The sequence below is a fragment of the Poromitra crassiceps genome, assembly GCF_964638095.1.
Source record: "Poromitra crassiceps genome assembly, chromosome: 25".
Taxonomy (NCBI): domain Eukaryota; kingdom Metazoa; phylum Chordata; class Actinopteri; order Beryciformes; family Melamphaidae; genus Poromitra; species Poromitra crassiceps.
The window spans coordinates 13,624,384-13,649,460 of NC_139649.1; the positions used below are offsets into that span (position 1 = coordinate 13,624,384).

Below are 25,077 nucleotides of genomic sequence, written 5' to 3' on the forward strand. Positions count from 1 at the left end.
CTGCACTGGTTTGTCCCAGAGAGATGTTGTCAACACAGCCCAGTAAGTATGCTACATGCATGGCACCACTGATCAGGCCACACATAAGAAACATTCACAATGTTCTCATCCCACAGAGGGACCAGAGGTACATTCAGGCACCCTTGCTGTTTCAGAGACTGATAGTATTGTGGAATCGTGTAAACCAGGTACAGTAGGTAAAACAACTTGAAAGAGAGAGAGGGGGGGAAGCATTATTTAAAAAAATGCACTATATATGCTATTGTTTCCCAGACACACATTTATTTCATTCTGTGTGCAGACTTGAGAATGAGGAAGACACGGCAGACCCCGTTCAAAGTGCCAAACGACAATGACATTTTCCTGCTGAGGATGAAGGAAAAGGAGAAGCGAAAAGAGGTGTGTGTGTGTGTGTGTGTGTGTGTGTGTGTGTGTGTGTGTGTGTGTGTGTGTGTGTGTGTGTGTGTGTGTGTGTGTGTGTGTGTGTGTGTGTGTGTGTGTGTGTGCGTGTGCGTGCGTGCGTGCGTCTGTCTGTCTGTCTGTCTGTCTGTGAGTACAGCTGTGTGTCTGTGTCTGTGAATACAGCTGTGTGTGTGTGTGTGTGTGTGTGTGTGTGTGTGTGTGTGTGTGTGTGTGTGTGTGTGTGCATAACTGAAAATGTATCGCTTGTTTCCCTCCACGCCCAGGAGATGCGCGCGTATCTGTCTCTGCCCGTCCACCAGAAGACGACCCACGCTGGGCGTATGAGGGCTCAGCAGAGGGAGCTGAGGAGAGAGCTGGCAGAGGCACTGGAGGAGGAGGAGGAGGAGAAGATGAAGAGTCAGCCTAAAAGCCTACAGGGCAGACCCACCATGAGGAGGGCCATGATGACTGGAGGTACGTTATGTAGCATTTTTAAACATCCGTGAGAAAGAAAGGAAAGACGAGGAGAGAGGGGCGACGACAACTTCTCAGCATTTGTCTCATGTGTTTTACAAGAATGTCTCAGAAAGACGGGGCTAATGATGTATTGATGTTAAATGTACCTCCACAGAAAATGTGGAGAAAGAGAGCAAAGTGGACTTCATTACCAAGAAACGGGAGATGTTCCTGCTGGAGGTAAGAGCCTTTAAATGTCTTTAAACCGTCTCACAGCTGGAACGACATCCAGCTTCAAACCTTTATGTAAATGTTTGATTTTGTCTGATTGTTTACAGTCCATCTGCGTACTGTGACCAGCTTGTAGGGTTTCTGTCAAGCAAGAAGGATTTTATTACCTCATGTTCATAATTTGCTCCAATTATATTCAATACCATCCATGCAATAGAATAACCAGATCAATCCAGGTCAAACTGGCTACATGATCCTGTATTATTTTCACATATTAAAACTCACTTCAGCTTAGGGTTGTCGCAATACTAGAATTTCTAACATCGATACGGATACCCAGGAAAATATCGATAGCCTACTCGATACCATTTTTGACAACACATGAGGACGACACATCAAGAGACATAAAAATAAACAAAGACAGATGCACGCTTCTGCATAATCTAGGCGCGATAAAACTAATTAAATCACTCGTACCTCGTATGTTTGATTTTTCATTCAAAGAAAGCACTTCTGGTATCGATACCTGTTGCAAATGGGTATTGTATCAATTTCAAATTGTTAGCGTTGATGCTTATCGATACTGTTACGACAACCTTACTTCAGCTATTTATCTCTTAGAAGCATAAAATACATAACGAGGCAGCTGGATTCGCGTGAGATCACGAGATCACGATCACACGACAAATCCATCTTGCCACGCTCCAATCTATTGGTTTGAATCTGAACCAGCGGTGGTTCACACCAATCAGCATCCTATGTGGCAGTGATGTGACCAATCACCTGCCAGGTAGTTTTTGAGAGTGCCTGCCCTTTGAAACCGGTGCCTCGTTCCCAGACAGTTATGTGCCGTATTCTGATTCCCTGGAACCCCAGGAACAAGATGAGCCGGCACCAAAATTTGGCTAGGATGATTGAAGTTTGTAATATAAAAATAATTTATTATGAAACCTGCTGAGGTACAGTACAAAAATAGAAGAAAGCAATAAGCTACAAAAATTACCTCTTAATAATAATATTGGAGTAAGAAATTCTCCATTGAAAATGAGCCACGCCCAAATCCCGTCTCTCAGACTGATCCAGTTAGCTAACAGACGGTTTTGAGCGAGACTGATCTCCAATGCCCCCAGTGTCTGTTTTATAACAATCAATGATTTCCTGCTTCAGGGTGTTTTTCCCCTATACACACACACACACACACACACACACACACACACCCACACACACCACGAAAGTTCATCTATAGTTAAACCTCAAAAATGCATATCATGCATCACAGGGGTTCAACCAAAGTTCCTTTGTGGTTAAACCATACCTCGCTTCTTGTAAGGTCCTCCATCTATCGACCCCACTTTCCCCGAAAAAGAGCGAGGACAGGAAGACTCCATTTGCACCTGCACAGGATGCCTGTGCAGGTCTGTGCAGTCCTGCAGCCTGCAAACACGCCGCTTCTACTCCTCTATAGGGCCTATACATAAGGTCATTCTAGGCTACTGAGTTTGGGACAAAAGTGTTGCTTTTTCCAACATATGTGAAAACAGACTATAAAGTACAAAGCATTACAGTAAATACAGTGTATTGTGTCTTCTCTTTTCCACCACCCGTCCCCTCCTGTCTTTTCTCTACGCTCCTCCCTCCCCTCTCCTTCTCCTCCTCAGTACGCTCTGATGGTGAAGCGAGAGGAGATCCAGAAGTTGGAAGATGCCAGCGCGAAGGAGGAGAGGAGGCTGAGGCGGGCCCAGCAGATGCTGGAGGACGACGCCCTCCTGTTTGAGGAGTTTCTCAAAGAGAACGACAAGAACTCCGTGGAGGCCATCAAGATGTAAGCGCTATCTGGATAGAACGTACCGTGTAGTTTATATTAGGATGTACGATGTAACGGACGTTGTCTTTGCAGTGCCGAACAGGAGACCAAATCCAAACTGGAAAGGATGGCTGAGATTAAGAGGCTGACCACTGAAATGGTCACCATCAAAAGGTAGACGTCTGTTAATGTTGTCTGCTAAACCTCTATGGGTGCATGTACAGTATGTTTTATGTTCAAAGTGATTACCCAGCAGTTGCATGGAAATCCACCGTAGAAAAAGGTGAATAATTGTTGGATGTATTTTTCTACAACAGCTATTTTGCAGTGATGTTTTTATTAAAGTCTCTCTTTCCTGGTGTTTCTCCCACAGTGAAATCTCCAAGAATGATGAAATCCTGAAGGAGTATCAAATGTATAAGGACTTCCTGTTCAAGCTGTCTCCTCCAGAGTGGCAGGAGGCCCAGAAGGCCAAGACTCGGCAAGTTAAAGCACAAAGAGACTCTCAGGACAAGGACAAAGACGAGACTGAGACAGAGACAGAGACAGGGACAGAGTCCAAAACAGGCATTAAGCACAGTAAGTGTTTTTCCTGCGTGTAAATGAACACAAAGTGGAGGGAGAATCCAACATGAAAAAGATGATAAGACGGGGAATCACTTTCTCACACAATGTAAATTACAATTATACAACGTACCGGTATTTGAACTTGATATGAATTGCTGTTTAAATCACAATTGCAATCTAGTATGTAGACTATAGATGTTGCACTGTGTGCATGCAGGCTTGGAGAGCAAGGCATCAGGTGCAGGTGGAGCATTGCCTCCCATCAGAAGCTCCAGGCTGGCCTCCAGACAGAGCAGCAAGTCCCCAGCACGCACGCACAAACCGTAAGCAAACACCAACAGATATTTGCGCTGTAAATTCATGTATTTTTTATATATTCTCATTTTCTTATACAGTATTAGTGTTGGAGTACACGAGATCGGTCTTGGTGTTAAGACCGGTCTCAAGACCACATTTCGATTGTCTCGGTCTTGTCTCGGAATCACCCTCCCTCTGTCTCGGTCTTGACTCGATCTCGGACAGGCCGTACTCTGGATTTTATTTCAAGACCAGTCAAAACCACAACTGCAGTAACATTATTGCCTGCCTGTGTATTGTCTGATTTATTTATTTTTCATCTTATTTTTACTGTGATTGTGTGTAAACCCCACCCCCCTTCAATTGCAACCAATAAATTTGCAGTTTGAAAGTTTTACCACTGAAACCACTCCCCTCATGCGCCAAGGAAGACAACATAAGGAGACAAGGCATGGGAGAGCAGAGCAGGGAGCCAGGGACCCCATAATTTCCTTTCATTTTCATAGTATATATATATACGGTATATATTTTGATATTGAACACATTTTTGACTCTTTTTCTTTGTCTCATTATGTTTTACTATCATTTTGGACATTTTGCAGACATTTCCTATATTTTTGTTGATATGTTCTAGTTTTGAAATCCTGTTTTTCTTCCTTACACTGTCATCTTATCTACCGTACTCTAATGATGATTGTATGGGTACTGAACCTAAAGTCTGTTTCCACAACATTTCAGGACCCCCGTTTCAAAGCCGGATAGCGACAGCTCAGAATATGAGGTTAGTTTCCCAGAAGTGAAAATCAAAATCCGCTGAAGTGGCATCGGTCCTGAGTGTTCATGTGTGTGCGGTGTCGCCCCCCCGCAGGATGAACCGGAGATCTACTTCTCGGACCCCCAGCAGCTATTCGATCTGCTAACGGAGCTGCAGGAGCAGAACCTGTCTCTGATCCGTAACTCTGGAGAGACGGAGGAGCAGCTGGAGGAGCTCCGTCAGGCCGTGGAGACCAGCACGAGGAAGCTGTAAGGGCCAAGGTTGCGACGGGTCAAGGGTCAGCAGCTGAAGGCTTTACGTTTAGGGGAGCACAGATCAGCACTTTCTGAACACTGAAAAGAACAGGCTGAACTTTAAATACCCTTTTTGGCTTTAAACCAGCAATAAGTGTGATAACTGAAACTAATGTGTGCTATGTGGAGATTTCATTGATACATAATGATATAAACCAATAGGCAATATCCACACTGCGTTGCTGTTTTCGCCTCTTTTCTAGAGCTTGTTGTCAAATTCCGCTCCTGAACGAAGCTCCTCCTGTGCAATTTAGCAGCTTTTTCTTTACTCGATTGTCTCCTCCCTCGCTGTTTAAAAGCAGCACTCTCTATCCCCCTCCCATTCCTGAAAATGTTCTCATAATGAAGGATAATGAAGGAATCGATAAAGTGAGCGAGTAAACTTGCTAAACTAGTAAACGTGTTACTTGCCACTTCATTGTGGGACATGTAACCATCAGCAGGAGAAAGATCTAGCAAAGTGAGACTGGTAACCGGCGAGAATTCTCTGTTGCCACTGTTAGCTTAACTGTTAGGCCTCGTTTGTCCTTGGTAGACCTCTGTAATGGTCATGATTCAGAAATGACATATGGGCACAAATATAAACCCCTTTGTTTTACAATTTAAGACATCCATCCGTTGCTCTTTCCTGTGTGTCTGAAGGGAACAGGATGCAGAGCAGCTCATGGTGCAGATCAACCTCATGAACCAGAGCATCGCCAGAGAGAAGGAGAGGGCTGCCGAGCTCCAACTGAAGGTCCACTTTTTCAACTCTGAAAAATTCAAGGCAGGAGACCAGGTAAAGGGAGCCGACTGTTGAATTGCATTATTTTCCAACATCACTTCTTTTCAAATGTCGATTTAAAGCTGCACCGGGGCAACTTCACACGCTGGCGGATCCAAATGGCAGTGAGTGATAATTATTTGAAAGGTTTCAACTTCAAATAGCCAGAAATCCTGTAATGTGATGATGTGATGTCAGTAAACTGTACACATGTAAACATGTTCACAGCCCAACCGCTCTGTGATGCTTTTCTACCAAAGGAAACCAAAGGCATGAAAGAGAATCAGAATCAGAATCAGAAAGACTTTAATGATCCCCGGGGGGAAATTGGGACAAGTTACAGTAGCTCGCTCACAGAACACACATAGCATAAAATAAACAGTAGTAAATGCAATATTAAGCAAAATAAGCAGAAGAACACAACATAGCATAGAATAACAGTAGTAAATGCGATAGAAGCAAAAATAAGTAGAATGTCTAAGTAAGCAAAATACAAAATACGTAGAGTAAGTATACATTGCGTGTCAATTATCATTATTAAAAGAGGAAAAGATTGAATACTGGCATTACGCCAAGGATGAGTTCACCCAAAAATGAAAATTCAGTCATTATCTACTCATGCACATGGATGCCGGTGGACGTTTTTTAGTCCACAAAACATTTGTGCCATTTTCCTGGGAACAGAGATACAGCATTCAAATGACCAACTTTCAAATGTAACACGATGACTGAATTTTCATTTTTTTGGTGAACTTATCCTTTAACCTGGTTCATTCCACCCCACCTCTCCTCCTTACCTTCTCATCTTCCCATTGCACCTCCTCCCCTCGTTGACAGGACAGCATGTTGGATGCTCTGGCCTCCAAGGTGGAGGAAGTGTACCGTTGCTGTGTGGATGACAAGAGGGCCAACCTCAGCACCCTGCAGATGCTGGCCACCATCGAGAAGCACCTGTCTGTGCTGTTGGAGAACATGGAGAGCATCCCTCCAGAAACCCTGGAGAAAGTGGGCAAGCTCAAAGACAGGGAGAGGAGGATCAGGTATGGAACCGGTGACCGTCTGGCTCTTTGGACCCTCTGGGGGCGTAGCTGTCAAACGGAGAAGCATGCTTCCTCAAAGCAAGTGTGTGTGTGTGTGTGTGTGTGTGTGTCTCTCTCTCTCTCTCTCTCTCTCTCTCTCTCTCTCTCTCCCTGCATCCTGTGGTGATGTAGGCAGCGTGAGGACAAGCAGAGGCAGCAGAAAGAACACCAGGAGGAAAGGTTGAAGAAGTCCTTGGAGAGATCCGAGGCCGACATCAAGAAAACAGTTAAGTCTTTCCCTTAAAGGTGCAACATGTAGCATTTTAAAGTCCCCATGAAATGGAAGCATCAGGGGGGCACGGTGGCTCAGTGGTAGAGCTGTTGCCTCACAGCTAGAAGGTCCTGGGTTCGATTCTCACCTGGGACGCTGTGAGCGCTGAAGGAATGCGTGCCCGTCCGCATGTCCTCGAGTGCCCACCGCCCGGCTGGGGTCGTCAAAAGGGCCTTTCTGTGTGGAGTTTGCATGTTCTCCCCGTGCCCCCTGGGGGTTTCCCTCATATAGGAACCCCTCACCAAAACATGCAATATCCTGGTTGCGAATGTGGTTCCTCCTCTGGTCGTTAAGGGCGCCTGTTCGGAGGGAGGGGAACCGGTTGGAATAGCGCGAACCTCCCACGTGCTATGTCCTACCGGTGAAGCTTCCACTGTCAGGTGAAAAGAAGCGGCTGGCTAACTGCCCATGTCTCGGAGGAAGCATGGAGCCAGTTTCGGCTCTCCCCAGATCGGCAGAGGGTGGAGCAGCAACCAGGATAAATAAATTAAATTAGCACTAATGGGGGATAAAAAATCTGGAAAAAAAACATTATAAGAAATGGAAGTATCAGAGTACAGAGTATAGTTTATGATAAATATGCTAACCAATAAAACCATCAGATTGAATGATCCCTCACTGCATTATATGCCTTAACTCAGTGATTCCCAACCTGTGGTCCGCGGCCCCCTGGTGGGCCGCGAAGGTATTGCAAGTGGGCCGCCAAATCATTTCCAAAAAAGTATGATTTTTGAAAAAAAAAAAAAAAAAAAATCAATTTTTTTTTGAAAGATTTTGAAAAATCATACTTGAAAAAGTATGATTTTTGTTTCTTTGATGTTATTGCTTTTGCTTGAATTGAAGTTTCATCTTTACATCATCTTTATATTGGGTTTGTGTTTATTTGTAACCCTATCGATTTAATGGGCTTTCTTCTGATATTTGGATTTTGTTTGGATCTGATATTGGATGTCAAATTGTTATGAGAATGCATTTTTCCATTGTTGAAGGATACCGTTATTTATTAATCATTTGTTAATTAGCCTGTTACAGACAGCCCCTTGCATCTGTGTGGTGCTGATGGACAGCTCCTTGAATGATTGGTGTGTGTGTGTGTGTGTGTGTGTGTGTGTGTGTGTGTGTGTGTGTGTGTGTGTGTGTGTGTGTGTGCGTGCGTGCGTGCGTGTGTGTGTGGACAGCTCCTTGAAAACTGTAATACTGAAGGTGTTGCAACATGTTACAGGTGCTGTGTTAGTGACTGTGGAGCTTCCAACATGTTTCTCCTGTATTCAGTTCAGTCCTTTATGTTCAATTTTCAATAAAAAAGTGCTCTGAGAACGCATTATATGGCCTTTGTATTTATGGAGTCGGAGGTGGGCCGCGAACATTTTTGAGACATAAAAGTGGGCCCTGAGTTGGAAAAGGTTGGGAACCACTGCCTTAACTGTTCATTGTCTCCTCTACTGTAACATGTAGTTAAGATGGTCCTTATTCAGTAACAAGTTTACTGTTAGAAACAAACCCAGTGACAAGGCTAAAACTCCAGGCGTCGTTCATTTCAGATAGGAAGAAAGCTCATGTCCAGATCCAAACCTGTTGCCCGGAAGATCAAGCAGAACAACGTGAACATCTCTGACCAGGAGGAAGTCCACACACCTACCTCTTGACTTGAAGACCCTGCTGCTGACAGCCACAACACAGATCTACTTAGCAGACAGCTGTAGTGTTTTGTACAAGTTATTTGATCTTCAATAAAGCTGCATTTCTTAATTTGCACTCACAAGTTCTGTATGTGATTGTGCAATGACTTCACCACACAATCAATGCTCATTTTCTAGACATTTTCAGTGGTTACCGTATATTAGGAGGTGGTGACTGTGATCAGTTACACATACAGTATGTAGGCTTTCAATCAATTGTGTTCCCCACAAACTACCAAATATTACAATATTCACATTGTTTTCATGGCTTTGCATTTCAATTGTACTGTTTTGTGTTGACTGTCAGGACAAGCTTCATGAAAACCCCAATAAAATATATCTGGTTAAGATGTTAAAACGTCTTTTTTTCTATTAAACAGGGTTCGTACAGCTTTTTGAGAGTGGACTTTCAGAGTGCTGAGAGCAGAGCGGTCGCCCCTCATGATGCGGAATGGAGCTGAACGGCGTGCCTTTTCATTTTGGAGCCCATGTTAATCTAGTGTAATGCACATTTACAGTAGGGATGCACGATATATCGGCAATCATATCGGTATCGGCAGATGTTAGTCATTTTTTAACATATCGGCATCGGTCGGATGTTGCAATGTTAATATCGGTTATCGGTATGACCCAAAATCGTCACATTGAGAGGAAACAATGCAGTAAATCTATGATTTATGGGCTTTTCCAAATGTTTTGGAAATAAAGAAATGCATTACTTTTTCAAATTCAGTGTTTTTCAGTACGTACAAAATTGTATTAGTTAAAAAAAAAAAATGTTTTTGTTTTTTATAGAGATCATCTGTAAATATCGGTTATCAACCATAACAGCAATGTTAATATCGGTTATCGTTATCGGCCAAGATTTTCATATCGGTGCATCCTTCATTTACAGACAGCAGATTTGATCATTTGTTTGATAGGGCTATAGTAGCTGAGATAAGTAAATGTGAAAACGTTTTCTGAAAACATGAGACCAAATTGGGTTGCATGTAGCCTGTGCATGAACTAAAATGAGTTTGAGACCCCTGATCTAGCTGCTGTCCACTCTGTCTCTTGAGATGCCAGGAAAGAATATGACAGCTCCTGAGGATTGTTTCATTTGAGGTGTAGATAAAGACCTTTTCAAGGAGTATATTCAAATTCAAGCATATAACTAACCTTGAAAACATGCCTGTTAAAATCAAGCATTTTCCAAACTTTGCACAAACCCAGAATAAATCATTTTAGATATTGCAAAGTGTTACGAGGAAGAAATGGGAATGAAGACCTCTACGCACATAGTCTTGATTGTGCTTTGATTCTTTATTTCATCTTTCAGCAGTTGGCTCTGCCATTCTGTAAACCCCAAAGCTAATAAATAACAAATAGATGAAATTATTACACAAAGGTAACATTATTACATATAAACAAGTGGACCGGCATGTTTTCAACATGGATTGCTGCTGCCATAGAAAAATAAATCTTAACAAAGAATAAAAAAAATAAAAACAATAAAGCAAAATGAACCAATGGTATTTGTGTGCACACCACAGCATGTGGTGTCTGTAAGGCAATTGGAGCATAGACAGCACACTGTGTGTATGAGTGGCAATGTAGCACCATAGAATAGACACCGATTTGTTAACACCCGATCAACATAAAAGCCTCTCTCATGTGCACAAGGCTTAAGTCTCTTTAACATAGGAGTGCTATCAGACTTGATTGTGGAATAAACATGATTCTAGAAAGAGACGGTAATATTCCTCTAAATTAAAATTCATCTACATTTATGCTTCTACTCATCTCAAGGTGCATTTATCTGCGGGATTAAATCCATCCTCGCCCCCCAGACTACATTAATGACAAAGGCGTTGAAACTCGTGGAAAAATGATGAAGAAACCACTTCATGGAATATAAAATGTCACGTTATGTTTGTTGGTGTTGAAGTGTGTTCGTGGACAGTGCCAGTGAAAGCTGCTGATGACAGCGGTCTGTTTGACCCCTCTGGGCTGTGGGGGAGTCACTCCAGGTTTGACCCATCTGGGCTGTGGGGGAGTCCCTCCAGGTTTGACCCCTCTGGGCCGTGGGGGAGTCACTCCAGGTTTGACCCCTCTGGGCTGTGGGGGAGTCACTCCAGGTTTGACCCCTCTGGGCCGTGGGGGAGTCACTCCAGGTTTGACCCATCTGGGCTGTGGGGGAGTCCCTCCAGGTTTGACCCCTCTGGGCCGTGGGGGAGTCACTCCAGGTTTGACCCCTCCGGGCTGTGGGGGAGTCACTCCAGGTTTGACCCCTCTGGGCCGTGGGGGAGTCACTCCAGGTTTGACCCCTCTGGCCTGTGGGGGAGTCACTCCAGGTTTGACCCCTCTGGGCTGTGGGGGAGTCACTCCAGGTTTGACCCCTCTGGGCTGTGGGGGAGTCACTCCAGGTTTGACCCCTCTGGGCTGTGGGGGAGTCACTCCAGGTTTGACCCCTGACCCCTCTGCTGTGGGGAGTCACTCCAGGTCCTGCAGGTTGATGGTGCTTCCTGTGAACTGGGAGTTGTCGGAGCCGTTGTCGTCCTCGGTCATCACTGAGGGATCCTGCGATGAAGACACACGACAGCAGAGTTAAAGTCGAGCTGAACCCAAAAATGACTTTTCTTTTCTTTTAGTTCAAATACCTGGGTATGCAGTGCACCTATTTAATAATGTATGCAAAAGAAAAAACTTTTTCACATCAAAAGTTCATTTTTCAAGATTTCATTGATAACACTAATCTACAGTTTGCTGACGTCACCTAGTACTACAGATTTCTACCCAATTTCAACCAATCATATCATGACATGCAGCTGTCAATCAAATCTTCATTTCAGGATAATTTTCTCTTCCAAATGAAGTAGAAAACGGCACCTAGTGCCTGTCATCTGGCAGAATTCCTATCCCATAAACGAACTACTAACTTGGCCAATTGCATGAAACATGTACAAAAAACAAAAACTATAATCTCTAAGAATGCAAAGAAATGTAGTTGGCTCGTTAAAACGCGCATTCCAGGAATATCGTATTTACAGAAATAGCGTAAAAGGCGCGCGCTTGAGAGCGTGGCCGTGGTAGTCAGGGGTCTCCCCTCGGAGATTTCAGGCGGGCGGGCAGCACCCATGCATCGGATTGTCCGCTCGCTCCGCACGAAGCAAGTGGCTGCCTGGTACTCCGCGGATCCCACTCGCGGAGCACGACAACGCGCGAATCCCACTCGATTTGGGGGTGGAACACGCCATGATTGACCAATGCCAAAGCCAGTCGACAGAATTGTCAAATCAAATCATCGACACGTATATGGTCCGCCTCTCAATTTGTTTTCAGTCTCCGACGCTCGTGCTACTGCATTCGCCTCCGGTTCACTTCGACTATAAGTTCTCTCATCTTCAAAGTTCACACAGAGCCTCGCATTTCTGGGGTGATGTCACGCCACAGAATGTTAGGCTAACAAAGAGTTCATGACAGGGTTTAGAGATGAGAGTAGAACTGACTTACTCTGCATTCACGTCATGCGGGGAAGACAGGAGATATGAGCTTCCTACTGGAAACGGTTCACCTCAGCTTTCAGCGGCTAAAATACTACTTGGCAACTCTGGGTTTTGCAATGGAGAACAATTTCTCAGACTTTGTGAATTATGACATCAAGGAAATACCTGTAGTGACGTGTAGGGAATATTCTATTGATTTTAAATAGAGCAAACAAACTTAACAGTTTTCATCAGATAAGTCATTTTGGAATTTGGAATTGAGTGGTTGACATTGCGATGTTTGGTTTGCTGTAAAACATGTAAAACACAACTCAAATATATATTTATAGTGTACTTTTGTTCTTTTATTGTACCCTTATGTGCTTTTTGTAATTGTGTATGTGTCATCTATGGACCAAGCGTCTGCCAATAAAGGTTTGATTGATTGATTGAAATGTATCGCTCACTAAGTTGTGCTAATTCTGCTAAATGAGGAAAAAGCTGATCAGGCTCAGGAGCACCAACATCTACAGAAGACTACAATCATGATGTCCTGAAGGCTTCAAACACGTTATTCAGGAGGTTATTCCCACATAACTTGAATGCAGCATCCAAAATCCATGTCTCCTTTGCCCAGCTGCAACACTGTAAAATGTGACTTGCTGCTTCTCATTACAGCTGCTGGGAGTCTCCTACAACAAGGTGTCTAAAGAGGCAGAAGATGAGAGGATCTGACCTGTAAGATGTTGACGGGCAGATCCACAGTGAGCTGAGAGTGGGAGCTGGAGGGCTGAGAGCTCAGCTGGAAGCCCAGGTCACCGTCACTGGCCGGGTCGTCCTGTAGACACACTTCCATCAGCAGCCTATTCAAAGTGGCACAGCCTGCCTTTTCTATGCACTAAGCACCACCCCATTTAGAAATGTTATTCTGAACAGTCTTAGGCTTAATTTATACTTATTAGAAAGTGTCGCTCAGCACATGGTCGCAGACGAAAAAGAAAGTGTCGCCCATGGTGTTGCATTTACACTTCAGTGAACGTTCGCCTCGGTTCAACGGTCACGTGACACTCGAACGCTATAAGCAGACAGCCAAGAGAAGAGAGGAAACGGAATGCACAGTGAAACCACCTCGGAGGCAAGATGTAACGTACTTGGCTGCAGCCGCATATAAACGACACACAACCACACAACTCACCTCCTCTTTCTCTGGGAAATTGGTCACAATGTTCTTTGGGATTGCCATCTATATAGCCAATCAGACTTGCGCGACATATCGTGACGTAGTCAGCGACACTAGACATTTCACCAGGTAGCAGACACTGCTCGCCGACACTCGAAAGTGTCGACTCAAGTCCTCATTTCTGTCGGCGACCGTTTCAAAAGTGTCGGCAGACGAAGCATAAATTGGGCTTAAGACCGCCCTTTCTACCTGCATTCACGCGTGTCAAAATTACAAGACAAAGTGCAAGGCGAGAGAAATCAGATTATGGTCTGTGTACCGTAGATTATGTTCATGTCTGGTGCAAATATAATCCAGCTACCGGGCCTTATTTCATTCAGAGGTCTTGGATCTCACCTGTAGCAGCTGGATCTGGACATACTGAGCCCCGGTGACGGGGTCCCGGAGAGTCAGGCCCCCGTTGACCGCTGTGGCGCCTTCCCCATAACGAGCACCAGAGGGCGCCAATGATGCTGGGGCCTTTGCTCCTTTCGTTTTTCTCTGGCTCAATCCTAAACTCCCTGGATGAAAGAAAGAGAGAGCAAAATACAATCAGTGGCTGTTGCAGTCACTGTGGTTGACTAGCTGTCTGGTCTCATTACTGCAGAAAACCTTCAACAAATCCCCCTGAGATTGGTGATGTGTGTGTGCAGCTTACCAGAGGAGGCTGCTGGGCCTCGCTGCTTCTTCTTCTTGGCCAGCTGGATGGCTCGGTAGTCAGTCCTGGCTGAGCCTCCACTTTCCTACCACACACACAACAGGCAGGCATCAGCATCACACCCCTCGGCATTAAAACCACTAGGGGGTTAGACCAAGATGCTTTGTTTAATATCTATAAAAAGGCCAACAGTTCCTCTGTAATGTTATGTAGCTGCTATGCTTAGGCCAGGGGATAATTTTAGTTTTTCTATGTGGCACTGTTTGGGTCTGTAGTGCGGTTAGAGGCTCTAGCGCTAAAAATGTTTTGAATCATAATAAAAATCAATTACTTCTAAAACAATGGACTCTGATTTAAAATTGAATTGATAGTAAGACAATTACAATGCTAATTTCCTTGATATGGTGGCATACTGCTGCTAAATGAATACAGAGGAAGCACAATATAAAAGCCAGTGTACCCAACAAATACCACGTCTCACTTATCTTGACCATTTCCAACCACTCACCAGGAAGCTGCTGGGGGAAACTGCAGTGAGCTCGGGCTCTTTCTGCGGGCTGAAGCTGCCGTGAGCGGGGAAGACAAACTGGGTGAGGACCTTGCCTCCCTCCTGGGGCCCCAGCACCTCCACACAGCCTAGCAGAGGCCCCGCTGCCCCCTGGTGGCCTCCCACCTGATTGCAGGGCGAGGCCAGCAGCTCGGCGACGGGGGCCACCGCCAGAGAGGCCGTGGGCTCCACGCTCAGGGCGCTGGAGGAGCTGAGGGGGTGGTGCTGGAGCGGGGGGTCCACGGAGGGGCCGGCGCCCTGCATGGCGAGGGCGGTGAGGGTGCCCAGGGCCTCCGGGGTGACCGTCTGCACGTCGTCCAGGTTGAGGGTGCCCTGCGGGTAGGGATAGGGAGGATCGTTACTTTTGATTGATATCGATACCATTTTGGAGACTGCTTAACGATCCGAGTCTTTATCGACACCACTATCGTCCGTGCTTTTCTATTATTTGGCGGAAAGACGAGACGACAATCAATTCTTAAACAGAGCTGGTATTGCTCTTATAAAGAAAACAAAAAGACCGCTTTGCATGTTCAGCCATCTTAGCAAGCAACTAAGTGACCGAATGAGAAATGAAGCGAATGAGGGTGCGAGACAATTTCATTCTTCTTGGTTTATTTTAACAGCGGTTGGCACTTGGCAGGCAATTCAATTGAATTCAAAAACTTTAGACAATCGGATGTATGTTTGTGCACTCTTGATTTGATGCAAATGACATGACTCTCGCCTCTCGAGACATAATGTTATAGAACTCGCTAGTCCACTCTCAATAGCACTATCGATAAACTCGCTATCGATAAGCTCCGACCTTATTGAGTTTCGGGTAGGGCTGCACAATATATCGTTTCAGCATCGTCATCGCAATGTGCACATGCGCAATAGTCACATCGCAGAGCATGCAATGTCAAGTAAGGCAAATTAACTGATAACATACAGTAATGCACGCCCTCTCTGTGACGTTCTAAGCTCTTTTCCTACTAACTATAGTACCTTTACTCACTTAGGATCCTGCAACTCACCCTGGCTGCGGCTAAAAACACACTCACTTCCTACTACGTCAACCGTGCACGTTACCCACTAGGCCATCTTCTTAAACAGGCAAGGCTTGATAGACCTATTTAAGACTTTTGGTGAAAATTCCTGTTTTTTTTCATATCGCAATATATATCGCAGAATAAAAAAATATTGCAATGTCAGTTTTTTCCAATATCGTGCAGCCCTAGTTTCGGGGGTTTTGTGCCGTCTGTAACCAGGTCCTTTCCCAGGTCTCGATCCCCATCCCTCCCTACCTGTGGGGGCAGGACGTCGCCCACCGTCCCCTCCAGCCTGTGGTGGTGGTGGCCGATGTCAACGCCGGCCGTCAGGATGAGTGGGTCCACGACCTTGGCCAGGGCTGCGCTCGCACCGGCACCGAGCGCGGCGCCCACAGAGGAGGGGTCGATGGTGAGTATGCCCGGGACCAGGGAGAGGTCCATGGTGAAGGTGCCCGTGCCGCCGTTGCCGCCGACGGGAACTCCCACCCCGATGCCCGCGGTGGCCGCGGGACCTCCCGGCACGCTGGAGAAGAGGGAGCTGAGGTCCAAGTTGGTCAGCTGGTCGACCCCGGCGACGCCCGGCCCACCGACGGTCGTCGGGGTGGAGCTGATGAGCTCGCTGCTGGGCGTCAGGGTGGGCGTGGTCTCCATCTGGCTCAGAACATCTGTGATTAGAGCAGGCAGAGGCTTAGTATACAATAGTTATAGGTCAGATTAAAAAAATGACATCATAGTAGACTCAAAGTACTTGTGATTTCTTAACTTGCCTGTACGGCAGAGTGCAAGCAATTCCTGGATGTGCATGTACAGTATGTCTGTATTGCTACCAGTGCTGGCTGATTATATATATATTCATTCAGTAATGGTATCACTTAATAGAGTAGTGTCACAAATGACCATTTAAATCCAGTCAAATTAATAAATAAAATAAAATAAAAATAAAAAGGTAGTTGGTTTTATCATCACCCATCACTCAAAGTATGATAATGAAGTTCAATTATCAAATGTATAACCCCACTCCTGGTTCATTTTCAGACTCTCCTCAAACAGAGCTATCCTAAAGGATGATAAGAACTTTAGACATCAACACTGTTTTCTTTTACATTTGAAATACATAATGAATATTAGGGGTGCTCCGATCCGGCTAAGCCACGATCCGATCCGATTCCGATTCCTGGGGTCACGATCCGATTCCAGAATCGATTCTCGATTCCAGAATCTAGAATCGATTCTCAATTATGTAGTTTTATATTGCAATAACACACAAAGGTCAATATAAGACAAAAAATGACAAATGTATTAATGCTGAACTTCAAATTCAACTTCTGAAGTATTACAGTCAGGGCCTAAATTCATTTTGCAAACTAGGGGGGAATTCCCCCCTTATGTTCTTCAGATAAGATGGATTTATAGGCTGGGGGGGATCTGTAGACTTTGAGAAGGATTTATAGATTTTGGGGGGAATACGGTACATTAACCAGAGTTCTTGAGGTGGAAGAGGTGGTGGCACCTTGGCAGTACAGTACACAAATGACATGAACATTTGGACACTTATTCAGCCGGTATCTTGCATGTTGCGTTCAGGTGCACTGTAAAAAAAAAAATTTTTTTTTTTTTTTTTACAATACGAAGAAGAATCGATTCTTGGGAGTTTGGAATCGATCCAGGAATCGTGGCATTAAGAATCACGATCCTTTCAGAATCGATTTTTTGGAGCACCCCTAATGAATAATGAGTGATTGCTACGAACCAGCAGTGAGGTGATGGTGTTTGAGCATGTGGCTCTTCAGGGAGCTGCGTGAGGAGAAGTGTTTGGAGCAGTCGGCCATGGGGCAGCGGGTCCTCAGCGTGCTGCCGTCCTGCGCGTGCTTCTTGGAGTGGATGTACAAGCTGCTGCGGGCCGAGAACTTGGCATTACAGCCTACGGACGGTACAAACAGACAGGGGGTCGGTCACGCAGCCCATAACTCCCGCACCAAACATTTGAATTGTTTAAAGAGAAGATCACTTCCAACGTGGTAAAACAGTGCTGCAAGACCTGCATCTGAGAGCATGACATGACCACAAACTGAATTTACGACTGAAGTGAGAGTCTGCGACAGTTGTGCTGAAGACATTTTATGGCCTTGAGATTAGATAATAATTCAAGGCGTTAATACTTATGACTGGCATGAAAAATGTTCAGTCAACCTACAACTGATCACATTAATAGTGTTATTTCATCACGCCTGTTACCACTGGCTGGAGAGGACACCATTATGAATATGTTGTTCTTGTGGCCTGTGCTGACCTTCTGCGTGGCACTGGAAGGGCTTGGTACCCAGGTGGGTGATGCTGTGGCCCTTGAGGTGCTCTGCCCGGGTAAAGGACTTCCCACAACCCTCCTCTGCGCAGACGAACCGACGGTCGTCGTCGTGTTTCCTGTGATACACAGACACGGGGAAGCAGGTACGCGCTCGTGAAACAGCTCTTGTAACGGACGGCAACGTGACAGGTAAAGGAATAGCAGTAACACTTTGAAGCAGCTAATTCACAATTAAAAAAGACAGCTAGTACAGACGCAAGTCAGAAGTCATATACTACCGTATATGTTGAATGCCAATTAGCAGTATGTGGTGGATTTAAAAGAGGTCCAACGATCACCAATTAGTTAGCAACTAAAACAGTTGCAAATATGCAAAAAAAAGTCAGCCTCAATTGCATTGGTCACAAAACCTGTAAAATGATTCAATGTGGCGAGGGGAACAGTCTGGAAAATCACAACATAGTATGTGACAAATTGCATCGGCATAGAGGAACAGTGCAAGTCGAAGCCCAACGACAAAAATAGACAGACACTTAACAGGAAAGTTACTAAACATCATAAACGGGGTGTAAAAAAGTACCACAGGATTGCAACATGGTCATCTGAAACTGTATGTTGTGAGTGTCACAAAAGTGGCATCATTATGGCAGGGCTGTCCTTTAGACACGGCATGAATGCATGGCCAACAACACAAAGATACATATGAAGCTGGTTTAAGGAGCACAAAACCTTTGACTTCTGAGCAACAGAAGGTCTGCTGGCTTGTCTTTCACCCCAGCGTGGCCCTACTCCTCCTTATCATGATCTATTCTTGTGTGTTTGTATCATTTTGTCCAATAGACCTTATTCGATTGACGTCACTCACGTACGGGCACGCCCACCGCCGCCATATTGTTGACATAACGCTGCATCTCTCAAGTGACAGCCTATGTGAGAGCAGCGTTTATAGGAAGCTAGCCGCCGTTAACGTTACCTGTATCGTTCCAATTGTGTTCGGATGGTGACCTGCGTTAGGCACGGCTGTAGTAATGACAGCAATAAAGTCCCCGTGGTTTGTTTCTATCTCTACCGTCCTCAGACGTGAAGGGAGCGAGACGGAGGATACATCAGCAGCACAGGAGAGGGGTGTGGATAGTTAGGAGAGACAGGTGAAACTTTCTGACAGCTCCTCACGGCAAAGTCTGTTCACCTCGTTCTTTTGTTTATTTGTTACAGGCATTAACGGCTGCCGTCGGCAGCATACAAATAACAACTGTGGGGTTTTTATTGGTGTCATTAGCATCGCTATTTTGTAATGGAACAGAAACGACAATAAGGCTGTTACTAGTTGTCAGCTGCAGCGCTGTGTGCGCGCAGGACGGTATGTCAACAATATGGTGCCGTCCAGGGTTAGCGAATAAGGTCTATACTGAGGAGGAAGCATCTATTATGAAACACTTACCGTTTGTGTCGGAGCAACTTTGACATGCTGGTGAAGGTCCAGCCACAGCCCTCTGAGTCACACACAAACGGCCTCTCACCTGGAACCATAGAAAGCAAGATACTCGTTGATCAACACACAGAATCTGACGCAACCGTGTAATTTTGGATGAGCATCTATACAGACACCTGGCTTGGATGATTTCATATTAATTCCAGGTATAAAGGGAGCCACTGTTGACTGAACATGTGCCTTTTGGTCACAATTTTACAGATTTAGCCTTTTGAACTGTGTGTAGGCATAAGTCACGGCAGTATTCCGACATGAATCCGATCTGAGCCTACCAGTGTGACTTCTCATATGGATCTTGAGGCGGCAGGCCTTGTCGTACAGCTTGTCGCAGCCTGGGTAGCTGCAGGTGAAGTGGCCCGTCTCTCTGTAGTGAGTGCGTTTGTGGGAGAATTGAGCGCTGAAGGTGATGAAGGTCTTCTCGCAGCCTGGACAGGTTATATAAGGGGAACAGAAGGAAGGACAATGATGGTGGTGGCCAATCAATGTGAAGGAAAGACCCTCACAGTATACTGTTGAATCAAGGCAGAGCTGAGTTTTTCCCATGTAAACAATGTGGATTTGTTTTAGTTTGATTGGTTTTCAGGAACAAATCCAGCACACACCAGGATCGACTTTTTTCATTTAATTCATATAAAATATTGGGGCAAACGACGCGCTTCGCATCATTGCTTCTTCAGGTTTGCTCTAGCTGTTGAAGTTCCTGCTCTAGCTGCACCCTGGATTACAGCTGTGCACAGGGCACCCATAAACGCTCCCACTAGTTTTATTGATTGGACATTTTATGTTGCTTCTTGGTCCATGATCATGATGTCACCATGTTTTCAGGAAGTAAAAGTGAGGAGATTTTGACATAATCATGTTTGTCCTTTCTTGCATAAATTCTCAGTGTATGGTATGATAGAATGAGATAAGTTCATCTCGGTAACTTTACAGTAAGTAACATTTCTGGCATTCGTATGTAATTCCGTAAATTGTATAATCAGATCAATTCAAAACAAGCAACTCCAGCTTGTGGTGTTGTTACCCTCGAATTCACACTTGTAGGGCCTCTGGGGCTCGAAGTGGACCCTCTGGTGGTTGGTGAGCCGCGTCGCGCTGCGAAACCTCTCGCTGCAGATGTCGCACATGAAGGCGTTCTCCTGGTCGTGGACTTTGACGTGAGCCTTCAGGTTGTAGACGGTGGTGAAGCGCCGGCCGCAGCCTTCAAACTGGCAGGTGTGCGGCCGCTGCTTGTCGTGGGACTGCAGGTGGCGCTTCAGCTTGTAGGAGGTGGCGAACGCCCAGCCGCAGCCCTCCACGGTGCACTGGTAGGGTCGCGGGTCCTCGGCGTGGTGCAAGAGGTGAACCTTCAGCTTCTGGCGCGTGTCGAACCTGCAGCTGCACTCCGGCTCGGGGCAGTTGAACGCGACGGTGGTCTCCTTCTTGGACCTGATGAGATGTGCGGCAGACTGGAAGTCCTCGTCACAGTCCTCCGCCATGGTGGCGTTGGGGAGCGGCGGCGTGACCAGATCGCCCTCCGTTATGGCACACAACGGCCCTGGCTCCTGCTTGATGACGATGGGACAGGAGTCCAGAAGAGAGGTGGCCAGCTCTGGCAGCGAACAGTCGTCCACCAGAGCAAACTCGGAGTCGCTCACAGAGAAGCCGGGTCTCAGCTCCTCGGAGCTGGTCAGCGCCAATGTGCTGATCTTCCCTATGGATTTAGTACCGCTATCGTAGTTGAGAAGAACAATGTCCTCATGGTCTTTCATGCCCAGGTGCTCCTTCAAGCTGACCATGTCGTCCTCTTTGTGCACATAGCCCTCTGGCGGGGCCGCGAGAGTCAATATCCCGTTTTCTATGGTCACTATGATGCTTTGGTTGTTGATCATGATGGTTCCCGAGAAGGTTTCGCTCGCGGGCAGACTTGTGGAGGCCGCGTCCGGGTTTGCGTGGTCCCGCAGCCCCGCCGGGTCGGAGATGAAGTCGGAAGTGTCCATGGCTTCAACGATGCCTCCTGCGTTTCCTGAAATCAAGGCACTGCTGTCACTGGACTGCGACGACGACGACAGCTCGTAGGGCGGCTTGCCTTCATTGTTTTCAGTGCAAATTTGGCCACAAATCGTATAGCCATATTCGTTTGTCAAAACAACGTCTTCGACAGTCCGGCGATAATAATTGCTCTGTTTAGCATGAACCTCTGCAGAACTCTCATGTAATAATAAACCACTAACAGACTCAGCAGCTTTTGTCAAGGCATTGGCTTCCAGACAGCGCAAATTGTCAAGAGATTCGATGAGAGTAGCGTTATTGTTGTTTTCAACCTCCATGGAGCCACAGGGGCTAGTTTTTGAGCACTCTGGCCTTTTAAAACCTTTTATCTGATCGCCGTCCCTGGATAACACATCCAGTCGGTCTTTGCTTGCCTCGCTGATGATACCATCCTCTTGAACAATATTGAAAACAACATATACTTCCCGGGTGCTTTGGTCCGCTCGGTTAGTCGTGTTGAAGCTCTCATCAGGGGCGGCCGTGTTGTCGAGCTGGGAGGCGCCGCCGTCCTCACGCTGCTGCTGCCGTAAAGGAGACGTGAGCTGCCGCAACGACTGTTCCTCTTCCCCTTCATCAAACAGAGGCAGCGCCATTTGCATTCCGCTGTCCACTCCTCCGTACTTCCAGGCGGTCCTCATCAGTAGCTCCTGTGGGGGGAATTGTACACTGTCTTTCTCTAACGTGTTCACGTTACGGAATCCAACACTCGCCCTTTCGCCCATGGGCAGATTGTTATGGTGGCAGGTTGGTCGCCGTTTGTTGACAGGCGAGGAGCAAGCCGCCCTGCTGCTGCCATTTTCCGCCAGTAGGCGAAACGGAGAAGATGTCCTCGGCCTGTTGTTGTTGTTGTCGTCGCTTTGTGACTCCAAAAGTCTATCCGTTTCGTTTTCGGCTGAAAAGAAGCCAGACACCGCCCCTGTCGTTGATCGAAGCGGAGACGAAGCTGTTCTGTGTAGGGCGCCATGTTGAGAGTGAATGTTTTGGGCATCAGAAAGCCCCTGGATTTCCATCTTGGTATCCCTGTAGCAGCGGCACGGAAAAGGCCCGCCCCGCCCTGCTGTGCTGTGTGGATGATGCGTGATTTCTATTCGCACATAGGATAAGCAATAACCACGCCGGGATTGGCCAGGAGCGTTGTCTTCTTCTTTTGACAGCTGGAATCGAGAATCAATGCTCCTGGCCAATCCCGGCGCCACAGGGCGTGGTTATTGCTTATCCTATGTGCGAATAGAAATCACGCGTGGATGATGGAGAGGAGATCCGTGGAGCCACTTCACAGTTTACTGCAAGCCGTGGCGTGGCCGCTGTCTTCAGCGGCTATATAAAATATCGTAATAAAGGTTGTGTTTTATGGCTATCGTAATAAAGGGTCCTCTTCTCCCTACTTATACTCCCCACGGGAGCGTACCTATGTTCCCCGGGTCCTATATTCCCCTGGCCTGGTCCTATGTTCCCCGTTTTTGCAGCGTGTCGGTGGACCGCTGCCTGGAGCTAACCTCTCCCAGCCTCCACGCCAAACCTAACCTCCCCCAGACCCTAACCCAAAACCTAACCTCTCCCACCCCTCACGCCTAAACCTAAGGTCGGCATTGCGGGTCACAAAAACGGGGAACATAGGACCCGGGGAACATAGGGATGACCCCCTCCCCACCACTTATAGCCTCAGCCAGGAAGGATTTATTACATCACTGATGACATCACAATGCTCAAGTGACATCACTGATGACATCATAGTCGTGACAGACACACCGCCACCAGCCACAAACAGACAGACACCACTGCGCCACCGACTTAGTCAATTTAATAAGTTAATTAAAATACAAGTTTTGTCCTCTTTTCAATGTGCCGCTGCAGCACGAAAGTAGTAGATGTGTGGCATTTGATTTCTAACAGAAATGACAGCAAACAACTTTTGGAAGTCATTGGAAGCACGAGTTTACGAGGAGCACTTGAATGCAGCACAATATCCTCCAGCGTAGGGAAACTGTGGGGTGGATCTCAGTAGGATGTTTATTTTTTCCACTCGTGACCATTGAGATATGCCGATGCTCATGACCCGTGATATTAAAATATACTTTGGCTATACCAATACAACTTTAATTTTCAATTGAAGTGTGTAGCCAAGTACATTCCATTAATCAGTTGAAGCATTTTTTTTTATCAGTTGAAGCATGTCCTGAAGTGGTTGTGTGTGGCAGTGGTGGCAGTTCCTGATGTTACCACTGGATGGTAGTATAGGACAGTTAAAACATCAAATACCGGTAGTCTGCTGCACTTTGAAATAAACATAATTCTCCTCCATGAGGATTGCATTTACCACTCACTGTTTGATATTAGAATTGAACCACACTTTGTGGTGTTGTTGCTCTTGGGTATTGTTAACATCAAAAATAGCATGGAAAAAAAGATGCACACATGCCAGAATTAAAAAAAAAAAATCAACTTTGCTAAATATAACATTCACTATGTGGTAGGCTACAGTTGTTTCAGTTAGCATTATATGACCCCCCAGCCCTTATATTAATGTGTAATTCTGTTGCACGTGCACTGCATGGGACACTGAATCATGATGAGATGTATCTCCATAGACGATAAGCACTGAAAAGCATCCATATAGTCAATCAACAGCAGTCATTTTGAGTGTATTGTTTTAGTTTGAGGCAGAACGTGTGTGTGTGTGTGTGTGTGTGTGTGTGTGTGTTACTTGTATCCTTACGAAAACCAAATGCCCGAATAAGGGTATGAAGATGCTTCAAAGTGAGGACATTTTGATGGTCCTTCTACAAGGGGCTAGTTATAGGGTCAGAACTGGACTACAGTCAGGGGTCAGGGGTCAATAATCAATGGAAGGTCCTAACGAGTATATTACATACATTTGTGTGTGTGTGTGTGTGTGTTGGCGCATTGCCTCCATGTTGGTCCCAATAACAAGAGTGCCTCTTATTCACACATTTTATGACAGTATATTGTCATAAACAAATTGCTCTCACTGTGGCAGTAAGTGCAGTTTAAAAAAAAACGCACTTACAAAGTCATAAAAGTTATTCACATTTGTGAAGATTATCATGCTGAACCCAGATTCGCGTTCCCATAAACTTTTGTTAACCACAGACTTTATTTTATGCATTTAAGCGAAACCCCCATGTTAAATCCCATAGACTTTTCTTCTCAAGAACCCGGAAGTATACTTCCGGACTCATTCCTGCGGCTCTCTATTTCATACATGCATGTCCCTGATGGGTGTTGTCGTCATCTCATCACGTTTTCATGACTTTACGACAGCCTTGACAGTAACCTAACCCGTAACCGTCCTGACTTTACGACAGCCTTGACAGTAACCTAACCCGTAACCGTCCTGACTTTACGACAGCCTTGACAGTAACCTAACCCGTAACCGTCCTGACTTTACGACAGCCTTGACAGTAGCCTAACCCGTAACCGTCCTGACTTTACGACAGCCTTGACAGTAACCTAACCCGTAACCGTCCTGACTTTACGACAGCCTTGACAGTAACCTAACCCGTAACCGTCATGACTTTACGACAGCCTTGACAGTAACCTAACCCGTAACCGTCCTGACTTTACGACAGCCTTGACAGTAACCTAACCCGTAACCGTCCTGACTTTACGACAGCCTTGACAGTAGCCTAACCCGTAACCGTCATGACTTTACGACAGCCTTGACGGTAACCTAACCCATAACCGTC

The 25,077-nt window shown here is 45.9% G+C and overlaps 2 protein-coding genes across 3 annotated transcripts; one reads left to right on the top strand and one right to left on the bottom strand.

Moving 5' to 3' along the window:
* Window positions 1–309: 309 nt before the first annotated feature.
* LOC310798109 (cilia- and flagella-associated protein 100-like) lies at window positions 310–6,911 on the top strand (the record flags this gene model as incomplete). The annotated part of the gene is made up of 12 exons (XM_083660602.1): window positions 310–399; window positions 687–876; window positions 1,034–1,098; window positions 2,748–2,911; window positions 2,987–3,067; window positions 3,267–3,472; window positions 3,678–3,783; window positions 4,496–4,538; window positions 4,626–4,780; window positions 5,468–5,603; window positions 6,426–6,628; window positions 6,800–6,911. 12 exons carry the CDS (start codon window positions 310–312, stop codon window positions 6,909–6,911), a joined length of 1,551 nt encoding a protein of 516 aa, XP_083516728.1.
* A 3,032-nt stretch (window positions 6,912–9,943) lies between these two features.
* On the bottom strand, window positions 9,944–22,380 carry LOC310798579 (zinc finger protein ZXDC; the record flags this gene model as incomplete). 2 transcript variants are annotated; one of them, XM_083661122.1, is made up of 12 exons in its annotated part: window positions 9,944–10,926; window positions 11,076–11,179; window positions 12,821–12,922; window positions 13,661–13,824; window positions 13,962–14,046; window positions 14,470–14,841; window positions 15,798–16,207; window positions 17,293–17,463; window positions 17,833–17,963; window positions 19,289–19,367; window positions 19,612–19,764; window positions 20,364–22,380. In XM_083661122.1, the coding sequence occupies 11 exons, from the start codon at window positions 22,378–22,380 to the stop codon at window positions 11,093–11,095; spliced, it is 3,771 nt and encodes a 1,256-aa protein (XP_083517248.1). In that variant the 3' UTR covers window positions 9,944–10,926; window positions 11,076–11,092. The 2 variants fall into 2 exon arrangements, with proteins under 2 accessions (XP_083517248.1, XP_083517247.1); XM_083661121.1 differs by having other exon boundaries at window positions 9,944–11,179.
* Window positions 22,381–25,077: the final 2,697 nt, after the last annotated feature.